The sequence below is a fragment of the Lampetra fluviatilis genome, chromosome 69 (assembly GCF_964198595.1).
Source record: "Lampetra fluviatilis chromosome 69, kcLamFluv1.1, whole genome shotgun sequence".
Lineage (NCBI taxonomy): Eukaryota > Metazoa > Chordata > Hyperoartia > Petromyzontiformes > Petromyzontidae > Lampetra > Lampetra fluviatilis.
The window spans coordinates 5,091,970-5,119,854 of record NC_136343.1 but is presented as its reverse complement, the minus strand read 5'-3'; the positions used below and the strand labels follow the sequence as shown (position 1 = coordinate 5,119,854).

Genomic DNA, 27,885 nt, shown 5'->3' with positions numbered 1-27,885 from the left:
TTAACAATAATCTATAAACGATTTAATAATAATCAATAAACTAATTAACAATAGCCTATGAACTAATTAATAATAATCAATAAACTAATTAACAATAATCTATAAACGATTTAATATTAACAAAGTTGGGCGAATATTGAATAGGGGGTGGGGTGGGGTGACGCAATGACGTCATCTTTACGTCACGTGACTCGTCCGGTCTGGCCGGTGGGGGGCGGGGCCAAGTGGGGGGCGGGGCGGAGCTCGTTGCTGGCCCCGCCCACTGAGCCGCTAGGCTCCTCCCCCCTCCACCGCCTCCACCAATCAGCGACGTCGCTGTCACAATCTCAGTACGAGGCCATCAAGGAGCGGGCCAAAGCGGTGACGTACTTCTACAAACAGTCAGCGGTAGACGCAGCGAGGTCAAAGGTGATACACTATACACTACTATACACTATACTACTATACACTACACTACTATACACTACACTACTATACACTACACTACTATACACTACACTACTATACACTACACTATACACTACACTATACACTACACTATACACTACTATACACTACACTATACACTACTATACATTATACACTACACTATACACTACACTACTATACACTACACTATACACTACACTACTATACACTACTACACTATATACTATACACTACTATACTATACACTACTATACACTACACTACTATACACTACACTATACACTACACTATACACTACTATACACTATACACTACTACACTATACACTACACTATACACTACACTATACACTACTATACACTATACACTACACTATACACTACACTATACACTACACTATACACTACTATACACTACACTATACACTACTATACACTACTATACACTATACACTACTATAAACTACACTATACACTACACTATACACTATTCACTACACTACTATCCACTACTATACACTACACTATACACTACACTATTCACTACACTACTATACACTACACTACTATACACTACACTATACACTATTCACTACACTACTATCCACTACACTATACACTACACTATTCACTACACTACTATACACTACACTATACACTACACTACTATACACTATACACTACACTATTATACACTACACTATACTACACTATACACTACACTATACACTACACTACTATACACTACACTATACACTACTACACTACACTATACACTACTATACACTACTATACACTACACTATACACTACTTCTACAAGCAGTCAGCGGTAGACGCAGCGAGGTCAAAGGTGATACACTATACACTACACTACTATACACTACACTATACACTACACTGTAGACTACACTATACACTACACTACTATACACTACACTATACACTACACTGTAGACTACACTATACACTACACTATACACTACACTATACACTACACTACTATACACTACACTATACACTACACTACTATACACTACACAACTATACACTACACTGTAGACTACACTATACACTACACTATACACTACTATACACTACACTGTACACTACACTATACACTACACTATACACTACACTACTATACACTACACACTACACTATACACTACACTATACACTACACTATACACTACTACACTACACACTACACTATACACTACACTATACACTACTACACTATACTATAAACTACACTCTACACGACTACACTACACACTACACTACTATACACTACACACTACACTATACACTACACTATATACTACACTATACACTACATTATACACTATACACTACTATACACTACACTATACACTACACTACACACTACACTATACACTACACTATACACTATACACTACACTATACACTACACTATACACTACACTATACACTACATTATACACTATACACTACACTATACACTATACACTACACTACCACTACACTATACACTACACTATAGACACCGCTGCTGCTACTCGCTAGCTAACAGCACTTGCCCCTACAGCCCGTCGAGGCTACATGGGGGACCTCTGCCTTTGTCTTTTGCAGCCGTCTGTGCGTCTGACTCCAACTGCGATGCTCTACGCCGGGAGGTTTTCCGACCTGAGTCACCTCCTGGTAGAGAACACTATACACTACACTATACACTACACTATACACTACACTATACACTACACTACTACACACTACACTATACACTACACTATACACTACGCTATACACTACACTACTACACACTACACTACACTATACACTACACTACACACTACACTATACACTATACTATCCACTATACACTACACACTACACTTCACTATACACTTTACACTACACTATACATTACTACACACTACACTATACACTACACTATACATTACTACACACTACACTATACACTACACTATACACTACACTATACACTACACTATACACTACACTATACACTACTATACACTACACTATATACTACTATACACTACACTATACACTATATACTACACTATACACTACACTATACACTACACTATACACTACACTATATACTACACTACACTATACACTACACTATACACTACACTATACACTACACTACTATACTATACACTACACTATACACTACACTATACACTACACTACACTATACACTACACTATACACTACACTATACACTACATACTACACTATACACTACACTATACACTACACTATACACTACATACTACACTATACACTACACTATATACTACACTATATACTACACTGCACTATACACTACACTATACACTACACTATACACTACTATACACTACACTATACACTACACTATACACTACACTATACACTACACTATACACTACACTACACTATACACTACACTATACACTACACTATACACTACACTATACATTCTGGCGAATTGCCCGATGATGCTGGATGCAATTACCAGCGAAACGTCGTACTCAAATTGTAAATGTTGTGGTTTCACGCTTCAACACACCGGTGGGCTAAAGCAGTGAACTATTTGTCTTTTGTCAACGTGACACTTTTTTTTTTTACTGATTGGCCGTGTCGGGTGGTGGAGGGTTACGACACATTTATAAATAACGCGATCTAAACCCAAAAATCGTTGATTATGAACAATATTGGTCGCGAAAGCCTACGTGTTAAACTACACTATACACTACACTATACACTACATACTACACTACACACTACACTATATACTACACTATATACTACACTACACTATACACTACGCTATACACTACTACACTATACACTACACTATACACTACACTATACACTACACTATACACTACACTATACACTACTACACTATACACTACACTATACACTACTACACTATACACTACACTATACACTACACTATACACTACATACTACACCCAGACACCGCCGGGGACTTCACACAGCCCTGCGTGTGTGCGTGTATCTGTGTGCGTGTGTGTGTGTGCTTGCGTGTGTGTCTGCGTGTGTCTGTGCGTGTGTGTGTCTCTGTTTGCGTGTGTGCGCGTCTGTGTGTGTGTCTGTGCGTGTGTGTGTGTCTGTGTGTGTGTGTGTCTCTGTGCGTGTGTGTGCGCGTGTGTGTGTGTCTGTGTGTGTGTGCGTGTCTGTGTGCATGTGTCTGTGTGTGTGTCTGTGTGTGCGTGCGTGTGTGTCTGTGTGTGTGTCTGTGCGTGCGTCTGTGTGTGTGTCTGTGTGTGTGTCTGTGTGTGTGCGCGTGTGTGTGTGTCTGTGTGTGCGCGTGTGTGCGCGTGTTTGCGCGTGTGTGCGCGTGTGTACGTGTGTCTGTGCATGTGTCTGTGTGTGTGTGTCTGTGTATGTGTGTGCGTGTGTGTGTCTCTGTGTGTGAGCAGAAGAGTGCTCGCTATCTGAGGATGGAGCTTCCCGTGCGTCTGGCTCACCAGATCAGCGACTTGAGGAACATCCCCTTCATCTCCGCCTGCCACCCGGCCCTGCTGTGCGTGGTGAGCGACCCTCACCACGCTCCTCACCCCCCCCCCCCCATCACCTCGTGATGAGACTCATGGAGACCCACATAGACCCACAGAGACCCAGACTCATAAAGACCCACAGAGACCCACAGAGACCCAGACTCATAAAGACCCACAGAGACCCACAGAGACCCAGACTCATAGAGACCCACAGAGACCCATAGAGACCCACACTCATAGAGACCCACAGAGAGACACAGAGACCCATGGAGACCCACATAGACCCACACTCATAGAGACCCACATAGACCCACAGAGACCCAGACTCATAGAGACCCACAGAGACCCACACTCATAGAGACCCACAGAGACCCACACTCATAGAGACCCACAGAGACCCAGACCCACAGAGACCCACACTCATAGAGACCCACAGAGACCCAGACCCACAGAGACCCAGACCCACAGAGACCCACAGAGACCCACATAGACCCACAGAGACCCACCAGGCTTGGTTAGCACCACCAAGCTTGGCAGCGTATATACTTAAATATATACTTAAATATACGCTGCCAAGCTTGGTGGTGTTCAGAAGAACAGGTCTGTCGGAAAGACAGCGTCTGAATGAGACGCTGTCTTTCCGACAGACCTGTTCTTCACCTGAGGACGGCTGCTTGCGTTGTGGCCGAAACGTCGTGAGAATTGTATTTTATTGTGTTTTATTTTAATTGTTTTATTATTACCCTTTGTGAGAATAATATTTGATTATGTTTAGTTTTTATTATTTTATTATTTCCCTTTGTGAGAATTGTATTTTATAATGTTTTATTTTTATTATTTTATTATTTCCCTTCTACGTATTGACTTTACCGAAAAAACCAAGAAGATCAACTCTCTCTGTTGTTGTTGTTGTCGAATTCTCAAATCTTGAGACTCAATTTTAACCCACTTCCCAATGTGGTATCGACTGCAAACTCAGCATACTTATTAAATCCTTTATATTAAGTTCACTTGCTTGCTTAGGACCGTGCAAATCTTTCGGTCGTTTTTTAACCCACTTCCCGTGATCCAATCGAGCTGACATTTTGCACAGACTCGTTTTTACGGGTTATACTTGTGTCATACTGATGACAACACTATATTCTATCAAAACAAATTTAAAAAACATCTTTTTAAACATTATTTTGTACATGTTACGTTTCGGCTTGGGTCTAATTGTCCACGTTTGACCCCCTTACGATGTGGCAAACTTCGGGGCCACTTTCTAGAGGCGTGGAGTTCTGGAGTTACTAGTGTAGTAGGTTCGAATTAGGTGCACACACACGCAGCTTGGAGGCAACACTATTTATTAACGGTAAGTAACATAACACTGTACATGAGGTGGTGACCACCTTCCTCAACTCACTAACACTCTGGGACGCAACGCAGAGTGGACCAGGCAGGCAACGGCCTGCCTGGCCCAGGACGACGACTCGGGACTTGACGACCGATGATGTCTTCACTTTGGAGTACAGTACAACAGCCTCGCTCTGCGTTCACACCACGCTTATATCTGGTTCGGCGTGGCCGGCTCCGCCCAGGCGTGGCTGGCTCTCTCCAGGCCACGCCTCCCTTCCCAGGACACGCCTCACTTTCCCCACCTCTGGGAAGGTCCGGATCCCTCCACCACGTGACCCCCCAGGCACCCCCTTGGGGCCCCCAGCCCTCGTACAGGCCGACACAGTAGTGACCTTTCTATGTCACTACACTAGTACGGTACATTTCGATTTAAAGCTTCTTTCGTGACTGCAGGGATTCATCTTCTTGGTTCTTTCGGTAAAGTCGTCACGTAGAAGGGAAGTAATAAAATGATAAAAATAAAACATAACAAAATAATAAAATTATTTTATATAATTATTTTGTTATGTTTATAATAAAAAACACATAACAAAATAATAATATAATTATTTTGTTATGTTTATTTTGTTTTTTTTACTTCCCTTCTACGTGACTTTACCGAAAGAACCAAGAAGATAGTATGGTACATCTCATTAAAGCGTGTTTTTTTTTTTAAAAGTTGTTTTTTTAAAATTTTTCTTGTTTTGTTTTAGCACGAGTCGTACATCCGCAGTTTCCAGTGTCTCTCCGACTTTCCTCCGGTGAGTTGGTCGGACCCAGGTGATGGTGGTGATGGTGGTGGTGATGGTGGTGGTGATGGTGGTGATGGTGGTGGTGGTGGTGGTGATGGTGGTGGTGATGATGGTGGTGGTGGTGATGGTGGTGATGGTGACGGTGGTGGTGGGGGTGACGGTGGTGGTGATGGTGGTGGTGATGGTGGTGGTGGTGATGGTGGTGATGGTGGTGACGGTGGTGGTGATGGTGGTGATGGTGGTGGTGGTGGTGGTGATGGTGGTGGTGACGGTGGTGGTGGTGGTGGTGGTGACGGTGGTGATGGTGGTGGTGACGGTGGTGGTGACGGTGGTAATGGTGGTGATGGTGGTGATGGTGGTGACGGTGGTGGTGATGATGGTGGTGGTGGTGGTGGTGATGGTGGTGGTGACGGTGGTGGTGGTGGTGGTGGTGACGGTGGTAATGGTGGTGATGGTGGTGATGGTGGTGACGGTGGTGACGGTGGTGGTGATGATGGTGGTGGTGGTGATGGTGGTGGTGATGGTGGTGGTGACGGTGGTGGTGGTGATGGTGGTGGTGGTGGTAGTGATGGTGGTGGTGATGGTGATGGTGGTGATGGTGGTGATGGTGGTGGTGGTGATGATGGTGGTGATGGTGGTGGTGATGGTGGTGATGGTGGTGGTGGTAGTGATGGTGGTGATGGTGGTGGTGGTAGTGATGGTGGTGGTGGTGACGGTGGTGGTGATGGTGGTCGCTGCGGTGGTGGTGATGATGGTGGTGGTGGGGGTAGTGGTGGTGATGGTGGTGGTGATGGTGGTGGTGGTGATGATGGTGGTGGTAGTGATGGTGGTGATGGTGGTGGTGACGGTGGTGGTGGTAGTGATGGTGGTGGTGGTGACGGTGGTGGTGATGGTGGTGGTGATGGTGGTAGTGATGGTGATGGTGGTGGTGATGGTGGTGGTGATGGTGGTGGTGATGGTGGTGATGGTGATGGTGGTGATGGTGGTGGTGATGATGGTGGTGGTGATGGTGATGGTGGTGGTGGTGATGGTGGTGACGGTGGTGGTGGTGGTGGTGATGGTGGTGACGGTGGTGGTGGTGGTGGTGGTGGTGGTATTGATGGTGGTGATGGTGATGGTGGTGGTGGTGATGATGGTGGTGATGGTGGTAGTGATGGTGGTGATGGTGGTGGTGGTGGTGGTAGTGATGGTGGTGGTGGTGACGGTGGTGGTAGTGATGGTGGTGGTAGTGATGGTGGTGGCGGTGGTGATGGTGGTCGCTGCGGTGGTGGTGATGATGGTGGTGGTGGTGGTAGTGATGGTGGTGGTGATGGTGGTGCTGGTGGTGGTGGTGATGATGGTGGTGATGGTGGTGATGGTGGTGGTGGTGATGATGGTGGTGATGGTGGTGATGGTGGTGGTGGTGATGATGGTGGTGATGGTGGTGGTGATGGTGGTGGTGATGGTGGTGATGGTGGTGATGGTGGTGGTGACGGTGATGGTGGTGGTGGTGATGGTGGTGGTGGTAGTGATGGTGGTGGTGATGGTGGTGATGGTGGTGGTGGTGATGATGGTGGTGATGGTGGTGGTGATGGTGGTGGTGATGGTGGTGGTGATGGTGGTGGTGGTAGTGATGGTGGTGGTGGTGGTAATGGTGGTGGTGGTGGTGGTAGTGATGGTGGTGGTGGTGACGGTGGTGGTGATGGTGGTGGTGATGGTGGTGGTGATGGTGGTGGTGGTGATGACGGTGGTGGTAGTGGTGGTAGTGATGGTGGTGGTGATGGTGGTGGTGACGGTGGTGGTAGTGATGGTGGTGGTAGTGATGGTGGTGGTGACGGTGGTGGTGGTAGTGATGGTGGTGGTGGTGACGGTGGTGGTGATGACGGTGGTGGTAGTGATGGTGGTGATGATGGTGGTGATGGTGGTGGTGGTAGTGATGGTGATGGTGGTGGTGGTAGTGATGGTGGTGACGGTGGTGGTAGTGATGGTGGTGATGATGGTGGTGATGGTGGTGGTGGTAGTGATGGTGATGGTGGTGATGGTGGTGATGGTGGTGACGGTGGTGGTGATGATGGTGGTGGTGGTGGTGGTGATGGTGGTGGTGACGGTGGTGGTGGTGGTGGTGGTGACGGTGGTAATGGTGGTGATGGTGGTGATGGTGGTGATGGTGGTGACGGTGGTGACGGTGGTGGTGATGATGGTGGTGGTGGTGATGGTGGTGGTGATGGTGGTGGTGACGGTGGTGGTGGTGATGGTGGTGGTGGTAGTGATGGTGGTGGTGATGGTGATGGTGGTGATGGTGGTGATGGTGGTGGTGGTGATGATGGTGGTGATGGTGGTGGTGATGGTGGTGATGGTGGTGGTGGTAGTGATGGTGGTGATGGTGGTGGTGGTGGTGGTAGTGATGGTGGTGGTGGTGACGGTGGTGGTGATGGTGGTCGCTGCGGTGGTGGTGATGATGGTGGTGGTGGGGGTAGTGGTGGTGATGGTGGTGGTGATGGTGGTGGTGGTGATGATGGTGGTGGTAGTGATGGTGGTGATGGTGGTGGTGACGGTGGTGGTGGTAGTGATGGTGGTGGTGGTGACGGTGGTGGTGATGGTGGTGGTGATGGTGGTAGTGATGGTGATGGTGGTGGTGATAGTGGTGGTGATGGTGGTGGTGATGGTGGTGATGGTGATGGTGGTGATGGTGGTGGTGATGATGGTGGTGGTGGTGGTGGTGATGGTGGTGGTGGTGGTGGTGATGGTGGTGACGGTGGTGGTGGTGGTGGTGATGGTGGTGACGGTGGTGGTGGTGGTGGTGGTGGTAGTGATGGTGGTGATGGTGATGGTGGTGGTGGTGATGATGGTGGTGATGGTGGTGGTGGTAGTGATGGTGGTGATGGTGGTGGTGGTGGTGGTAGTGATGGTGGTGGTGGTGACGGTGGTGGTAGTGATGGTGGTGGTAGTGATGGTGGTGGCGGTGGTGATGGTGGTCGCTGCGGTGGTGGTAATGATGGTGGTGGTGGTGGTAGTGATGGTGGTGGTGATGGTGGTGGTGGTGATGATGGTGGTGATGGTGGTGATGGTGGTGGTGGTGATGATGGTGGTGATGGTGGTGATGGTGGTGGTGGTGATGATGGTGGTGATGGTGGTGGTGATGGTGGTGGTGATGGTGGTGATGGTGGTGGTGGTGATGATGGTGGTGATGGTGGTGGTGACGGTGATGGTGGTGGTGGTGGTGATGGTGGTGGTGGTAGTGATGGTGGTGGTGATGGTGGTGATGGTGGTGGTGGTGATGATGGTGGTGATGGTGGTGGTGATGGTGGTGGTGATGGTGGTGGTGATGGTGGTGATGGTGGTGGTGGTAGTGATGGTGGTGGTGGTGGTAATGGTGGTGGTGGTGGTGGTAGTGATGGTGGTGGTGGTGACGGTGGTGGTGATGGTGGTGGTGGTGATGGTGGTGGTGATGGTGGTGGTGGTGATGACGGTGGTGGTAGTGGTGGTAGTGATGGTGGTGGTGATGGTGGTGGTGACGGTGGTGGTAGTGATGGTGGTGGTAGTGATGGTGGTGATGGTGGTGGTGACGGTGGTGGTGGTAGTGATGGTGGTGGTGGTGACGGTGGTGGTGATGACGGTGGTGGTAGTGATGGTGGTGATGATGGTGGTGATGGTGGTGGTGGTAGTGATGGTGGTGGTGGTGACGGTGGTGGTAGTGATGGTGGTGGTGATGATGGTGGTGGTGGTGGTGATGGTGGTGGTGATGGTGGTGGTGATGGTGGTGGTGGTGATGATGGTGGTGATGGTGGTGATGGTGGTGGTGGTGATGATGGTGGTGATGGTGGTGATGGTGGTGGTGGTGATGATGGTGGTGATGGTGGTGGTGGTGATGATGGTGGTGATGGTGGTGGTGATGGTGGTGGTGATGGTGGTGATGGTGGTGGTGGTGATGATGGTGGTGATGGTGGTGGTGACGGTGATGGTGGTGGTGGTTATGGTGGTGGTAGTGATGGTGGTGGTAGTGATGGTGGTGGTGATGGTGGTGATGGTGGTGGTGGTGATGATGGTGGTGATGGTGGTGGTGATGGTGGTGGTGATGGTGGTGATGGTGGTGGTGGTAGTGATGGTGGTGGTGGTGGTAATGGTGGTGGTGGTGGTGGTGGTGGTGGTGGTGACGGTGGTGGTGATGGTGGTGGTGATGGTGGTGGTGATGGTGGTGGTGGTGATGACGGTGGTGATGACGGTGGTGGTAGTGATGGTGGTGATGGTGGTGGTGACGGTGGTGGTGGTAGTGATGGTGGTGGTGGTGACGGTGGTGGTGATGGTGGTGGGGGTGACGGTGATGGTGGTGGTGGTGGTGGTAGTGATGGTGGTGGTGGTGACGGTGGTGGTGATGGTGTTGGTGGTGATGGTGGTGGTGATGGTGGTGATGGTGGTGGTGGTGGTGGTGGTAGTGATGGTGGTGATGATGGTGGTGGTGATGGTGGTGGTGATGGTGGTGGTGATGATGATGGTGGTGATGGTGATGATGGTGGTGGTGATGGTGGTGGTGGTGGTGGTGGTGGTGATGGTGGTGGTGGTGGTGATGGTGGTGGTGGTGGTGGTGATGGTGGTGGTGGTGATGATGGTGGTGATGGTGATGGTGGTGGTGGTGATGATGGTGGTGGTGATGGTGGTGGTGGTGATGGTGATGGTGGTAGTGATGGTGGTGGTGATGATGGTGGTGATGGTGATGATGGTGGTGGTGATGGTGGTGGTGGTGATGGTGGTGGTGGTGGTGGTGGTGGTGATGGTGGTGGTGGTGGTGGTGGTGATGGTGGTGGTAGTGATGGTGATGGTGGTAGTGATGGTGGTGGTGATGGTGGTGGTGATGGTGGTGGTGATGGTGGTGGTGATGGTGGTGGTGATGATGATGGTGGTGGTGATGATGATGATGGTGGTGGTGGTGATGGTGATGGTGGTGATGGTGGTGGTGGTAGTGATGGTGGTGGTGGTGCTGGTGGTTGTTGTGGTGGTTGTGGTTGTTGTGGTGGTTGTGGTTGTTGTGGTTGTGATGATTGTTGTGGTTGTGGTTGTGATGATTGTGGTGGTTGTGGTGGTTGTGGTTCTGATGGTTGTGGTGGTTGTGGTGGTTGTGGTGGTTGTTGTGGTTGTTGTGGTGGTTGTGGTGGTTGTGGTGGTTGTGGTGGTTGTGGTGTAGATCGTGGACCTGGAGGGGGAGTCTCGCTACACGGAGCTGCTCCGGCACCTCCTCAGCGAGCACAGAGACACAGCCACACTCCTGCTACGCGGAGTGCGAGACACACACGGACAGGTACAACAACAACAACAACAACCGCCATTCGCCACTAAGTGGCGGTGACGTCACCACGACGCTTGTGCCAGGCCATGTGCACCTTGAGGCCACGTGAAGTGTCGAACGCCCGCCGGCAGGAGGTCACGGGGCAGACCCAGGCGCCACGGGTCGACTGACCGAGATGACCGAGATGACTGGCTGATGCACCACCTGTGCCCCCTACTGTGCCAACTTGCTGTGCTTTAGCCACCCGGCGCTCCGCTCGTTGTTGTGAGCGTCGCTCCTCCGCCCTCCGTTGTTGTTGGAGGGCGACTGCCTCCAACTGCCCAGTAGCGTCCTTCACGAGCCTCCTCCACTGAGGCCGATCTTGACACCGCTGGTACCAGTCATCGGCAAGTCCACTCAGCTCCACGTCCTCCTGTACCACATCACTCCATCTCTTCTCTAGCCCGTGCCGCGCCCGTTTAGCCCCCTCGATCCGGCCGAACAAAAGCTGTTTAGGCATGCGGTGGCTGGGCATGCGGGCTACATGACCCAGCCAACGCAGCCTTGTCTGCCGGAGGAGCTCACTGATGGGACTTTGCCCAGATCTTTCAAGGACTTGTGAGCTCCTTACACAATCCAGCCTGGTTAAACCCAGGATGGATCGTAGGCAGGCCAGCCTAAATGTTTCCAACCGGCGAAGATGCTCCACTAGGGGGGTCCACGTTTCGCAAGCGTAGAGAAGGGAGGGAATGACCGTGGCCGAGAAGACCTGAAGCTTCGTGCGGAGCGACAGACCAGGTAGCTTCCACACAGCGTTACACAACCGATGAAAAGATATTGCCGCTCGACTGATTCGGAGTGAGACCTCTGCTGATAAACTGGAGCTGGTCATGAGCACACTGCCCAGGTATGGGAAACTCTCTACTCTCTCCACAACTGCCCCATCACCGATTGGGAGTTGTGGGGGCGGAGTGCCCGATGGTACAAAATACCCAGGCAGGTGCTTAGTTTTGGTGGGGCTGATGGTAAGGCCCCACCTCTTAGTGGCACACTCCAGTCTCAGCAGCAGCGTCTCCAACTCCTCTTCTGAATGAGCAGCTATTACCAAATCATCGGCATACATAACGTGGTTGACCAATAGGGAGCCATCCCTTGATCGCACCCGGGCGTCGATCAGCCTCCCATTATATCTGTACCAAATGGTAATTCCCCCGGTACACAGATACACACACACAGACACACACACAGACACACACACACAGACACACACACACAGACACACAGACACACACACAGACACACACACAGACACACACACAGACACACACACAGACAGACACACACAGACACACACGGACAGGTACAGACACACACAGACACACGGACAGGTACATACACACACACAGACACACACAGACACACACACAGAGACACACACACACACAGACACACACACACACAGACACACGGACAGGTACATACACACACACAGACACACAGACACACACACAGAGACACACACACACAGAGACACACACACACAGACACACACACACAGACACACACACACACAGACACACACACACAGACACACACACACACAGACACACACAGAGACACAGCCACACTCCTGCTACGCGGAGTGCGAGACACACACGGACAGGTACAGACACACACACACACAGACACACACAGACACAGACACACACACACACAGACACACACACACAGACACACACAGACACACACACAGACACACACAGACACACAGAGACAGTTGTTGTTGTTGTTGTTAATGTTGTGGTTGTTGTTGTAATTGTAGTTGATGTTGTGGTTGTTGTGGTTGTTGTAGTGGTTGTAGTTGTTGTAGTTGTTGATGTTGTTGTTGTGCTTATTGTAGTTGTTCTTATTGTAGTTGTTGTAGTAGTTGTAGTTATGGTTGTTGTAGTGGTTGTTGTAGTAGTTTTTGTTGTAGTGGTTGTTGTTGATGTTGTTGTTGTGGTTATTGTAGTAGTTGTAGTAGTTGTAATTGTTGTTGTAGTAGTTGTGGTGGTTGTTGTTGATGTTGTGGTTATTGTAGTAGTTGTAGTAGTTGTAATTGTTGTTGTAGTAGTTGTGGTTGTTGTTGTTGTAGTGGTTGTTGTAGTAGTTTTTGTTGTAGTAGTCTTTGTTGTAGTGGTTGTTGTAGTTGTTGTGGTTATTGTAGTAGTTGTAGTTGTTGTAATTGTTGTTGTAGTAGTTGTGGTTGTTGTTGTTGTTGTCAGGCTATGCAGGAGGGATGTCCGCACGTTCCTGGACCGCGTGCTAACCGCCCGTCTGGGCATGAGAATCCTCGTGGCTCATCACCTGCACTGCACGTGGATACGGTGGGGGGGGGGGAGGGAGGGGAGGGTGGGGGAGAGTAGGGGGGAGAGGGGGAGAGGGGGGTGGGGGGGAGGAGGGGGGAGTGGGGGGGGGGTGGGGGAGTGGGGGGAGAGGGGGAGAGGGGGGGGTGGGGGGGAGAGGGGGGGGTGGGGGGGAGAGGGGGGTGGGGGGGAGAGTAGGGGGGGAGAGGGGGGGGTGGGGGGGGAGAGGGGGTGGGGGGGTGGGGGGAAGGGAGGGGGAGGGTGGGGGAGGGGTGGGGGGGGGGGTGGGGGGTGGGGGGGAGGGAGGGGGAGGGTGGGGGAGTGGAGGGGGTGGGGGGGTGGGGGGAGAGGGAGAGGGGGGGAGGGAGAGGGGGGAGGGAGAGGGGGGGAGGGAGAGGGGGGGGTGGGGGGGAGGGGAGGGTGGGGGAGTGGGGGAGGGGTGGGGGGGGGGTGGGGGGAGAGGGGGGTGGGGGGGAGGGAGAGGGGGGTGGGGGGGAGGGAGAGGGGGGTGGGGGGGAGGGAGAGGGGGGTGGGGGGGAGGGAGAGGGGGGTGGGGGGGAGGGAGAGGGGGGTGGGGGGGAGGGATGAGGGGGGTGGGGGGAGGGAGAGGGGGGGAGGGAGAGGGGGGGAGGGAGAGGGGGGGAGAGGAGAGAGGGGGTGATTGATCCATCACACAAGTGTCACGTGTGACCATGTCATGTGACCGTGTCATGTGACCATGTCACGTGTGTTGCAGCCCAATCACCTGGGCATCATCAACACCCGAATGTCTCCAAAGCAGCTCGCAGAGAAGTGTGCAGAGTTTGCGCGGTGAGTCACTCACCTAGTCACTCACCTAGTCACTCACCTAGTCACTCACCTAGTCACTCACCCAGTCACTCACCCAGTCACTCACCCAGTCACTCACCAGTCACTCACCTAGTCACTCACCTAGTCACTCACCCAGTCACTCACCCAGTCACTCACCTAGTCACTCACCTAGTCACTCACCTAGTCACTCACCTAGTCACTCACCCAGTCACTCACTCACTCACCCAGTCACTCACCCACTCACTCATTCACTCACCCACTCACTCATTCACTCACCCACTCACCCAGTCACCCACTCACTCACCCAGTCACTCACCCAGTCACTCACTCACCCAGTCACTCACCCAGTCACTCACCCACTCACCCACTCACCCAGCCACTCACCCAGTCACTCACTCACCCACTCACTCACCCAGTCACCCAGTCACTCACCCAGTCACTCACTCACTCACTCACCCAGTCACTCACCCAGTCACTCACCCACTCACTCACCCACTCACTTACCCACTCACCCAGTCACTCACCCAGTCACCCACTCACTCACCCAGTCACTCACCCAGTCACTCACTCACTCAGTCACTCACCCACTCACCCAGTCACTCACCCAGTCACCCAGTCACCCAGTCACTCACTCACCCAGCCACTCACTCACTCACCCAGTCACTCACCCACCCACTCACCCAGTCACTCACCCACTCACTCACCAACTCACTCACCCACTCACCCAGTCACCCACTCACTCACCCACTCACTCACCCAGTCACCCAGTCACTCACCCACTCACTCACCAACTCACTCACTCAGTCACTCACCCACTCACCCACTCACCCCAGCCACTCACCCAGTCACTCACTCACTCACCCACTTACTCACCCACTCACCCAGTCACTCACCCAGTCACTCACTCACCCAGTCACTCACCCAGTCACTCACCCACTCACCCACTCACCCAGCCACTCACCCAGTCACTCACTCACCCACTCACTCACCCAGTCACCCAGTCACTCACCCAGTCACTCACTCACTCATTCACTCACTCACTCACCCAGTCACTCACCCACCCACTCACCCAGTCACTCACCCACTCACTCACCAACTCACTCACCCACTCACCCAGTCACCCACTCACTCACCCACTCACTCACCCACTCACTCACCCAGTCACCCAGTCACTCACCCACTCACTCACCAACTCACTCACTCACCCACTAACTCACCCACTCACCCAGTCACTCACCCAGTCACTCACTCACCCAGTCACTCACCCAGTCACTCACCCAGTCACTCACCCACTCACCCAGCCACTCACCCAGTCACTCACTCACCCACTCACTCACCCAGTCACCCAGTCACTCACCCAGTCACTCACTCACTCACTCACCCAGTCACTCACCCAGTCACTCACCCACTCACTCACCCACTCACTCACCCACTCACCCAGTCACTCACCCAGTCACCCACTCACTCACCCAGTCACTCACGCAGTCACTCACTCACCCAGTCACTCACCCAGTCACTCACCCACTCACCCACTCACCCAGCCACTCACCCAGTCACTCACTCACCCACTCACTCACCCAGTCACCCAGTCACTCACCCAGTCACTCACCCAGTCACTCACCCAGTCACTCACCCACTCACTCACCCACTCACTCACCCACTCACCCAGTCACTCACCCAGTCACCCACTCACTCACCCAGTCACTCACCCAGTCACTCACTCACTCAGTCACTCACCCAGTCACTCACCCAGTCACCCACCCAGTCACTCACCCAGTCACTCACCCAGTCACTCACTCACTCAACCAGTCACTCACCAACTCACTCACCCAGCCACTCACCCAGCCACTTAGTCACTCACCCACTCATTCACCCAGCCACTCACCCAGTCACTCGCCCAGTCACCCAGTCACTCACCCAGTCACTCACCAATTCACTCACCCACTCACCCAGTCACTCACCCAGTCACCCAGTCACTCACCCAGTCACTCACCCAGCCACTCACCCAGCCACTCACCCAGTCACTCACTCACTTAGTCACTCACCCAGCCACTCACTCAGTCACTCACCCAGTCACTCACCCAGTCACTCACCCAGTCACTCACCCAGCCACTCACCCAGCCACTCACCCAGTCACTCACTCACTTAGTCACTCACCCAGCCACTCACTCAGTCACTCACCCAGTCACTCACCCAGTCACTCACCCAGCCACTCACCCAGCCACTCACCCAGTCACTCACTCACTTAGTCACTCACCCAGCCACTCACTCAGTCACTCACCCAGTCACTCACCCAGCCACTCACCCAGCCACTCACCCAGTCACTCACTCACTTAGTCACTCACCCAGCCACTCACTCAGTCACTCACCCAGTCACTCACCCAGCCACTCACCCAGCCACTCACCCAGTCACTCACTCACTTAGTCACTCACCCAGCCACTCACTCAGTCACTCACCCAGCCACTCACCCAGCCACTCACCCAGTCACTCACTCACTTAGTCACTCACCCAGCCACTCACTCAGTCACTCACCCAGTCACTCACCCAGCCACTCACCCAGCCACTCACCCAGCCACTCACCCAGTCACTCACTCACTTAGTCACTCACCCAGCCACTCACTCAGTCACTCACCCAGTCACTCACCCAGCCACTCACCCAGCCACTCACCCAGTCACTCACTCACTTAGTCACTCACCCAGCCACTCACTCAGTCACTCACCCAGTCACTCACCCAGTCACTCACCCAGCCACTCACCATGAGAGTAGCAGCAGCAGTGTCTATGCACTACACACAGCACGCACACACAGACAAAGCTCCCCCAGGTAGCCTCTAGCAGGGCTGTAGGGGCAAGTGCTGTTAGCTAGCCAGTAGCAGCAGCAGTGTCTATGTACTACACACACCACACGCACAGACAAAGCTCCCCCAGGTAGCCTCCAGCAGAGCTGTAGGGGCAAGTGCTGTTACACAGACAAAGCTCCCCCAGGTAGCCTCTAGCAGGGCTGTAGGGGCAAGTGCTGTTAGCTAGCGAGTAGCAGCAGCAGTGTCTATGTACTACACACACCACACGCACAGACAAAGCTCCCCCAGGTAGCCTCCAGCAGAGCTGTAGGGGCAAGTGCTGTTAGCTAGCGAGTAGCAGCAGTGTCTATGCACTACACACAGCACACACAGACAGACAAAGCTCCCCCAGGTAGCCTCTAACACGCCACCGCTCTCGCCCCGCCCGGCTTGAGCAGGCGTGTGACGGAGCGCCGGTTCGGGTTTGCGCCGTCCGTGCGCGTGACGGGCCACGTGGCCGCCTGCTTCCCCTACATCCACACACCGCTGGAGTACGCCCTGCCCGAGCTGCTCGCCAACGCAATGCGGTGAGGGCTGTGTGGGTGTGTGTGTGTCAGTGTGTGAGTGGGTGGGGGTGTGTCGGTGTGTGTGAGTGGGTGGGTGGGTGAGTGACTGGGTGGGTGAGTGGGTGGGTGAGTGAGTGGGTGGGTGAGTGAGTGTGTGTGTCGTTGTGTGTGTGTGTGTCGTTGTGTGTGTGTGGGTGAGTGTGTGTGTGGGTGAGTGTGTGGGTGAGTGAGTGGGTGGGTGTGTGTGGGTGGGTGGGTGGTGAGTGGGTGAGTGGGTGGGTGGGTGAGTGTGTGTGTGAGTGGGTGGGTGAGTGTGTGTGTCGTTGTGTGTCGGTGTGTGTGTGTGTCGGTGTGTGTGTGAGTGGGTGGGTGGGTGTGTGTCGGTGTGTGTGTGTGTCGTTGTGTGTGAGTAGGTGTGTGTGTGTGTGTGTATGTGTGTGTGTGTCTATGTGTGTGTGTCTATGTGTGTGTATCTGTGTCTATGTCTGTGTGTGTGTGTCGGTGTGTGTGTCTATGTGTCTGTGTGTGAGTGTCGGTGTGTGTGAGTGGGTGGGTGGGTGAGTGTGTGTGTCGTTGTATGTGTGTTTGTGTCGTTGTGGGTGTGTGTGTGTGTGTGTGTCGTTGTGTGTGAGTGTGTCGGTGTGTGTGAGTGGGTGGGTGAGTGAGTGTGTGTCGGTGTGTGTCTATGTGTGTCGGTGTGTGTGTGTATGTGTCTATGTGTGTGTGTGTGTCTATGTGAGTGTGTCGGTGTGTGTGAGTGGGTGGGTGTGTGTCGGTGTGTGTGTGTGTCGGGGTGTGTGTGTCAGTGTGTGTCGTTGTGTGTGAGTGGGTGGGTGAGTGTCGGTGTGTGTGAGTGGGTGTGTCGGTGTGTGTGTGTGTGTCTATGTGTGTGTGGCTGTGTGTGTGTCGGTGTGTGTGTGTGTCTATGTGTGTGTGTGTGTGGCTGTGTGTGTGTCGGTGTGTGTGTGTCTGTGTGTGTCTGTGTGTCTGTGTGTGTGTGTCTATGTGTGTGTGTGTATCTATGTGTGTCTGTGTGTGTGTGTGTCTATGTGTGTGTGTCTATGTGTCTATGTCTGTGTGTGTCGGTGTGTGTGTGTATGTGTCTGTGTGTGTGCGTCTGTGTGTGTGTGTCTGTGTTTCTATGTGTGTGTGTCTATGTGTGTGTGTGTGTCTATGTGTGTCTGTGTGTCTGTGTGTGTGTGTCTGTGTGTCTGTGTGTGTCTGTGTGTGTGTCTGTTTCTATCGGCAGTGCCAGCATGCAGTGCCACGTGGGGTCTGGGTCCAGCGTTCCCGACGTGGTGGTCACCATCGCCAACAACGACATCGACTTCATCTTCAGGTTCACACTCACAGAGACTTACAGACACCCATAGAGACAGAGACCCACAGAGACACACAGAGACCCACAAAGACTCACAGAGACCCACAGAGACACACAGAGACCCACAGAGACACACAGACACCCATAGAGACCCACAGAGACTCACAGAGACCCACAGAGACTCACAGAGACCCACAGAAACCCACAAAGACTCAGAGACCCACAGAGACTTACAGACACCCACAGAGACCCACAGAGACACACAGAGACCCACAGAGACCCACAGATACCCACAGAGACCCACAGAGACCCACAGAGACATACAGAGACACACAGAGACCCACAGAGACACACAGAGACCCACAGAGACACACAGAGACTCACAGAGACCCACAGAGACACACAGAGACCCACAGAGACCCACAGAGACCCACAGAGACCCACAGTGACATACAGAGACCCATAGAGACTCACAGAGACCCACAGAGACCCATCGAGACCCACCGAGACCCACAGACACCCACAGAGACCCACATGGACCCACAGAGACCCACAAAGACTCACAGAGACTCACAGAGACCCACAGATACCCATAGAGACTCACAGAGACCCACAGAGACCCACAGAGACCCACAGAAACCCACAGAGACTCACAGAAACTCACAGAGACTCACAGAGACTCACAGAGACCCACAGAGACTCACAAACACTCACAGAGATCCACAGAGACCCACAGACTCACAGAGACCCACAGAGACCCACAGATACCCACAGAGACTCACAGGGACACACTGAGACTCACAGAGACCCACAGAGACTCACAGAAATCCACAGAGACCCACAGAGACCCACAGAGACCCACAGAGACCCACATAAACCCACAGATACCCACAGAGACAGAGACCTACATAGACCCACAGAGACTCACAAATACCTACAGAAACTCACAGAGACCCACAGAGACACAGAGACCCACAGAGACCCACAGAGACTCACAGAGACCCACAGAGACCCACAGAGACACACAGAGACACACAGAGACCCACAGAGACTCACATAAACCCACATAAACCCACATAAACCCACAGAGACCCACAGAGACCCACAGAAACCCACAAAGACTCAGAGACCCACAGAGACTCACAGAGACCCACAGAAACCCACAGAGACCCACAAAGACATACACAGAGACTCACATAAACCCACATAAACCCACAGAAACCCACAAAGACTCAGAGACCCACAGAGACTCACAGAGACCCACAGAGACCCACAGAAACCCACAGAGACCCACAGAGACCCACAGAGACCCACAGAGACACACAGAGACACACAGAGACACACAGAGACCCACAGAGACCCACAGAGACTCACATAAACCCACATAAACCCACATAAACCCACAGAGACCCACAGAAACCCACAAAGACTCAGAGACCCACAGAGACACACAGAGACCCACAGAAACCCACAGAGACCCACAAAGACCCACAGAGACTCACATAAACCCACATAAACCCACAGAGACCCACAGAGACCCACAGAAACCCACAAAGACTCAGAGACCCACAGAGACTCACAGAGACCCACAGAGACCCACAGAAACCCACAGGGACCCACATAAACCCACAGAGACCCACAAAGACCCACAGAGACTCACAGAGACTCACAGAGACCCACAGAGACCCACAGAGACAGAGACCCACAGAGACACACAGAAACCCACAGGGACCCACAGAAACCCACAGAGACCCACAGAGACCCACAAAGACCCACAGAGACACACAGAGACACACAGAGACCCACAGAAACCCACAGGGACCCACATAAACCCACAGGGACCCACATAAACCCACAGAGACCCACAGAAACCCACAGAGACCCACAGAGACCCACATAACTGACCAGTGACCTCCCTCCCAGGATATCCGACCGGGGCGGAGGGATTCCGCACGAGGTGATGGGGCCTGCCACGGACTACTTTTTCACGACGGAGGCCGCGAGGGAGGAGGAGGGGGGTGGTGATGGGGTCCAGTGGCAGGCGGCGGAGGAAGAGGCGATGGGCGGGATGAGTGACGCGGAGCGCCACATGGCGGAGAGCCGCCTGCAACATGGGCCGTGGCACGGGTGAGTGGGTGGGTGGGTGGTTGAGTGGGTGGGTGGGTGAGTGGGTGGGTGGGTGGGTGGGTGAGTGGGTGGGTGGGTGGGTGGGTGAGTGGGTGGGTGGGTGGGTGGGTGGGTGGGTGGGTGAGTGGGTGGGTGGGTGGGTGGGTGAGTGGGTGAGTGGGTGGGTGGGTGGGTGGGTGAGTGGGTGGGTGGGTGGGTGAGTGGGTGGGTGGGTGAGTGGGTGAGTGGGTGGGTGAGTGGGTGAGTGGGTGAGTGAGTGGGTGAGTGAGTGGGTGAGTGGGTGGGTGAGTGGGTGAGTGGGTGGGTGAGTGGGTGAGTGAGTGAGTGAGTGAGTGGGTGGGTGAGTGAGTGAGTGAGTGGGTGGATGGGTGAGTGAGTGGGTGGGTGGGTGGGTGAGTGGGTGGGTGGTTGGGTGAGTGGGTGGGTGGGTGGGTGGGTGAGTGGGTGGGTGAGTAGGTGGGTGGGTGGGTGGGTGAGTGGGTGGGTGGGTGAGTGGGTGGGTGGGTGGGTGGGTGGGTGAGTGGGTGGGTGGGTGGGTGAGTGGGTGAGTGGGTGGGTGGGTGGGTGAGTGGGTGGGTGGGTGGGTGGGTGAGTGGGTGGGTGGGTGAGTGGGTGGGTGGGTGGGTGGGTGAGTGGGTGGGTGGGTGGGTGGGTGGTTGAGTGGGTGGGTGGGTGGGTGAGTGGGTGGGTGAGTGGGTGGGTGGGTGAGTGAGTGAGTGAGTGGGTGGGTGGGTGGGTGGGTGGGTGAGTGAGTGGGTGGGTGGGTGAGTGAGTGGGTGGGTGGTTGGGTGGGTGGGTGAGTGGGTGGGTGGGTGGGTGGGTGAGTGGGTGGGTGAGTGGGTGGGTGGGTGAGTGGGTGGGTGGGTGAGTGGGTGGGTGGGTGGGTGAGTGGGTGGATGAGTGGGTGGGTGGGTGGATGAGTGGGTGGGTGGGTTGGTGGGTGAGTGACTGACTGACTGACTCACTGACTGACTGGCTGACTGAGTGACTGACTCACTGACTGACTCACTGACTCACTCACTGACTCACTGACTGAATCACTGACTGACTCACTGACTCACTCACTGACTCACTCACTGACTCACTGACTGACTCACTGACTCACTGACTCACTCACTGACTGACTGACTCACTCACTCACTGACTCACTCACTGACTCACTGACTGACTCACTGACTGACTCTCTCTCTCTCACACCAGGCACGGCGTGGGCCTTGCCCTGGGTGGGTGGATGAGTGGGTGGGTGGGTGAGTGGGTGGGTGAGTGGGTGGGTGGGTGAGTGAGTGAGTGAGTGGGTGGGTGGGTGAGTGAGTGGGTGGGTGGGTGAGTGAGTGGGTGGGTGGGTGGTTGGGTGGGTGGGTGAGTGGGTGGGTGGGTGGGTGAGTGGGTGGGTGGGTGGGTGGGTGAGTGGGTGGGTGGGTGGGTGAGTGGGTGGGTGGGTGGGTGAGTGGGTGGGTGGGTGGGTGGGTGGGTGGGTGGGTGGGTGAGTGAGTGGGTGGGTGGGTGGGTGGGTGGGTGGGTGGATGAGTGGGTGGGTGGGTTGGTGGGTGAGTGACTGACTGACTCACTGACTGACTGGCTGACTGAGTGACTGACTCACTGACTGACTCACTGACTCACTCACTGACTCACTGACTGAATCACTGACTGACTCACTGACTCACTCACTGACTCACTGACTGACTGACTGACTGACTCACTGACTCACTGACTCACTCACTCACTGACTCACTCACTGACTCACTGACTGACTCACTGACTGACTCTCTCTCTCTCACACCAGGCACGGCGTGGGCCTTGCCGTGGGTGGGTGGATGAGTGGGTGGGTGGGTGGGTGGATGAGTGGGTGGGTGGGTTGGTGGGTGAGTGACTGACTGACTCACTGACTCACTGACTGACTGGCTGACTGAGTGACTGACTCACTGACTGACTCACTGACTCACTGACTGACTCACTGACTCACTGACTGACTCACTGACTGACCCACTGACTCACTGACTCACTGACTGACTCACTGACTGACTGACTGACTCACTGACTGACTCACTGACTGGCTGACTCACTGAGTGACTGACAGTGACTGACTGACTGACTCTGTCTCACACCAGGCACGGCGTGGGCCTGGCCGTGTGTCGAGCCTACGCCGCCTTCCTGGGCGGCTCCCTCGCCCTGCGCTCCATGCAGGGCATCGGCACCGATGTTTACCTCCGACTCAGGCACATCGACGGGCGCCAGCCCAGCTTCCGCCTGTAGCCCCCAGGGCACCCAGCCTGTAGCCCCCAGGGCACCCAGCCTGTAGCCCCCAGGGCACCCAGCCTGTAGCCCCCAGGGCACCCAGCCTGTAGCCCCCGGGGCAATCAGCTTCAGCCTGGAGCCCCCAGGGCACATTGACGGGCGCCAGCCCAGCTTCCGCCTGTAGCCCCCAGGGTACTCCGCCAGTAGCCCCCAGGGCACCCAGCCTGGAGCCCCTAGGGCACTCAGCTTCAGCCTGGAGCCCCCAGAGCACTCAGACACCGCCTGGAGCCCCCAGGGCACCCAGCCTGTAGCCCCCAGGGCAGTCAGCCTCCGCCTCAGGCACATTGACGGGCGCCAGCCCAGCTTCTGCCTGTAGCCCCCAGGGCACCCAGACACCGCCTGGAGCCCCCAGGGCACCCAGCCACCGACTGTTGCCCCAGGGGCACTCAGACACAGACTGTTGCCCCCAGGGCATCCAGACACTGCCTGGAGCCCCTGGGGCACTCAGCCACCGCCTGTTGCCCCCAGGGCACTCAGCCACCGACTGTTGCCCCAGGGGCACTCAGTGTGCCCACATTCCAACTGACGATAGCTGCTGCTGCTGTTGTTGTATATTTGGAGTCTGCGTCTCTCTCCCCATCACTCCATCACGCACAGGCAAAGATCCCCCAGGTAGCCTCTAGCAGGACTGTAGGGGCAAGTGCTGTTAGCTGGCGAGTAGCAGCAGCAGTGTCTATGTACTACACACACCACACGCACAGACAAAGCTCCCCCAGGTAGCCTCTAGCAGGACTGTAGGGGCAAGTGCTGTTAGCTAGCGAGTAGCAGCAGCAGTGTCTATGTACTACACACACCACGCACACAGACAAAGATCCCCCAGGTAGCCTCTAGCAGGGCTGTACCACTATAGTACTATACTGACTACTATAGTACTATACCGCCCTTTGACTTTTACGAACGACTGGGTGCTTCAGGTTAGCGATTGGTCGCGTTGTCTGTGGGCCGTTTAGCAAATGAACAAATACATTTGACTGTGCGCGTTACACACGTGTGTGTTTTAATATTTATTTTATTTTATTTAGGGCCCCTTTAACAGGTCCCTGCGGGGTGGGCTGGTAGGAACGAACAAATGAATGGCTATAATAAAATGAAATTGGCGGGGGTACGATACGAAGGGAGAGTTTGAGGCCTAGTTCTAGGCTTTAGGCCTAGCTGTAGGCTTTAGGCCGCTGTGAGTTAATTTTTAATTTAAATGTTTTAATTATTTATGTAAAAGCTTTAAATGTAAATGTTTCTATTTTAAAAAAACATCAGGGAATGTAACATTGTTAAACATTAACTCCCTTTCACACACGCGGGGGTACGATACGAAGGGAGAGTTTGAGGCCTAGTTCTAGGCTTTAGGCCTAGCTGTAGGCTTTAGGCCGCTGTGAGTTAAATTTTAATTTAAATGTTTTAATTGAAAACTATCTGAGGGAATTATAAGGGAATGTTACACTTGTTTAGCCAGGAAAGCCTCACTGAGTCTAAAGGTTTTTGCAGGGTCCTGCCAAGTGTTTGCAGTAGGGGGCGATGCTGCGACACCTAATCGGACATCGGACGGACGATATAATCTATTGTAGGCTGGTTCACTTCGTTCCTACCAGTATAACACACGCTACATGCCCCGTACCAGTTCATCCGACGCTGTCGGAAGCCTTCATAGGCGCTGCTATTCGCTCCGAACAGCACTTGCCCCTGCAATGTGTTGAGGCTACACGGGTGGTGGGGGGACAATTTGTCTTTGTCATCGTTTGCACCTCGGATTTATCGCGTAAGATGTCTGTAACAACGTTATCCTGAGCTGTGTCGTGTGTGTTTGTATAAAGTTATGCTGTGTGTAAAGCTACATTGATGTGTTTGTGTCGTATGTGTATAAAGTTACCCTGTGTGTAAAGCTACAATGATGTGTGTGTGTCGTGTGTGTTTGTATAAAGTTATGCTGTGTGTAAAACTACAATGATGTGTGTGTGTGTCGTGTGTGTGTGTATAAAGTTATGCTGTGTGTAAAACTACAATGATGTGTGTGTGTGTCGTGTGTGTTTGTATAAAGTCATGCTGTGTGTAAAACTACAATGATGTGTGTGTGTGTCGTGTGTGTGTGTATAGTCATGCTGTGTGTAAAACTACAATGATGTGTGTGTGTCGTGTGTGTGTGTATAAAGTTATGCTGTGTGTAAAACTACAATGATGTGTGTGTGTCGTGTGTGTTTGTATAAAGTTATGCTGTGTGTAAAACTACAATGATGTGTGTGTGTGTATAGTCATGCTGTGTGTAAAACTACAATGATGTGTGTGTGTCGTGTGTGTTTGTATAAAGTTATGCTGTGTGTAAAACTACAATGATGTGTGTGTGTGTGTGTATAAAGTCATGCTGTGTGTAAAACTACAATGATGTGTGTGTGTCGTGTGTGTTTGTATAAAGTTATGCTGTGTGTAAAGCTACATTGATGTGTTTGTGTCGTATGTGTATAAAGTTACCCTGTGTGTAAAGCTACAATGATGTGTGTGTGTCGTGTGTGTTTGTATAAAGTTATGCTGTGTGTAAAGCTACAATGATTGTGTGTGTGTCGTGTGTGTGTGTATAAAGTCATGCTGTGTGTAAAACTACAATGATGTGTGTGTGTCGTGTGTGTGTGTGTATAAAGTCATGCTGTGTGTAAAACTACAATGATGTGTGTGTGTCGTGTGTGTTTGTATAAAGTCATGCTGTGTGTAAAACTACAATGATGTGTGTGTGTATCGTGTGTGTTTGTATAAAGTCATGCTGTGTGTAAAACTACAATGATGTGTGTGTCGTGTGAGTTTGTATAAAGTCATGCTGTGTGTAAAACTACAATGATGTCTGTGTGTCGTGTGTTTGTATAAAGTCATGCTGTGTGTAAAACTACAATGATGTGTGTGTGTCGTGTGTGTTTGTATAAAGTTATGCTGTGTGTAAAGCTACAATGATGTGTGTGTGTCGTGTGTTGTTTGTATAAAGTTATGCTGTGTGTAAAACTACAATGATTTGTTTGTGTGTCGTGTGTGTTTGTATAAAGTTACTCTGTGTGTAAAGCTACAATGATTTGTGTGTGTGTCGTGTGTGTGTGTATAAAGTTATGCTGTGTGTAAAGCTACAATGATTTGTGTTTGTGTCGTGTGTGTTTGTATAAAGTTACTCTGTGTGTAAAGCTTTAGTGCTGTGTGTATAAAGTTACTCTGTGTGTAATGCTTTAATGCTGTGTGTGTATAAAGTTACCGTGTGTAAAGCTTTAGTGCTTTACACACTAGAGACAGCTTTCTTTTGAGCATAATCTCAAAACGGTGTTAGACCAGACTCTTTGGTAAGTCACTTAGACCAGAGGATACTTGCATAAACATAATAGTTGCCTCCGAAACGTCGTGATTAATTAGGTGCGCGCACACACACGCACACAGCTTGGAGGCAACATTATTTATTAAACGGTAAGTAATATAACACTGTACATGAGGTGGTGACCACCTTCCTCAACTCACTAACACTCTGGGACACAACGCAGAGTGGACCAGGCAGGCAACGGGCTGCCTGGTCCAGGAAGACGACCCGGGACTTGAGGACTGATGATGTCGTCTTCACTTCGGAGTTCAACAGCCCCCCGCTCTGCATCCACAACCCTGCTTATATCCCCTTCACAGGCCACGCCTCCCTGCCCAGGCCACACCTCCCTTCCCAGGCCACGTCTCCCTTCACAGGCCACGCCTCCCTTCCCAGAACACGCCTCCCTTCTCAGGCCACGCCTCCCTTCACAGGCCACACCTCCCTTGCCAGTCTACGCCTCCCTTCCCAGGCCACGCCTCCCTTCACAGGCCACGCCTCCCTTCCCAGGCCACGCCTCCCTTCACAGGCCACGCCTCCCTGCCCAGACCACGCCTCCCTTCTCAGGCCACGCCTCCCTTCACAGGCCACGCCTCCCTTGTCAGGCCACGCCTCCCTTCTCAGGCCACGCCTCCCTTCCCAGGCCACGCCTCCCTTCTCAGGCCACGCCTCCCTTGCCAGGCCACGCCTCCCTTCTCAGGCCACGCCTCCCTGCCCAGACCACGCCTCCCTTCTCAGGCCACGCCTCCCTTCACAGGCCACGCCTCCCTTGCCAGGCCACGCCTCCCTTCTCAGGCCACGCCTCCCTGCCCAGACCACGCCTCCCTTCTCAGGCCACGCCTACCTTCCCAGGCCACGCCTCCCTGCCCAGGCCATGCCTCCCTTCCCCCACCTCACGGGAAGGTCTGGGTCCCTCCACCACGTGACCCCCCAGGCACCCCCCCTGGGGCCCCCAGCCCTCGTACGGGCCGGCACAGAAGTGACGTCATATGTCACTACACTTGTAT

At 53.0% G+C, this 27,885-nt stretch overlaps 1 protein-coding gene across 1 annotated transcript; it reads left to right on the top strand.

Annotated features, from left to right (window-relative positions):
• The first annotated feature begins 141 nt into the window (after positions 1 to 141).
• Positions 142 to 26,661, top strand: LOC144952682 (branched-chain alpha-ketoacid dehydrogenase kinase-like). Its single transcript, XM_078883158.1, is given in 13 exon segments — positions 142 to 408; positions 2,043 to 2,111; positions 3,872 to 3,982; positions 6,040 to 6,087; positions 11,237 to 11,350; positions 13,218 to 13,228; positions 13,582 to 13,661; positions 13,664 to 13,683; positions 14,399 to 14,472; positions 17,712 to 17,840; positions 19,069 to 19,158; positions 21,064 to 21,267; positions 23,376 to 26,661. Coding segments are annotated over 13 exon segments (1,338 nt in total). The 5' UTR covers positions 142 to 165; the 3' UTR covers positions 23,521 to 26,661.
• Positions 26,662 to 27,885: the final 1,224 nt, after the last annotated feature.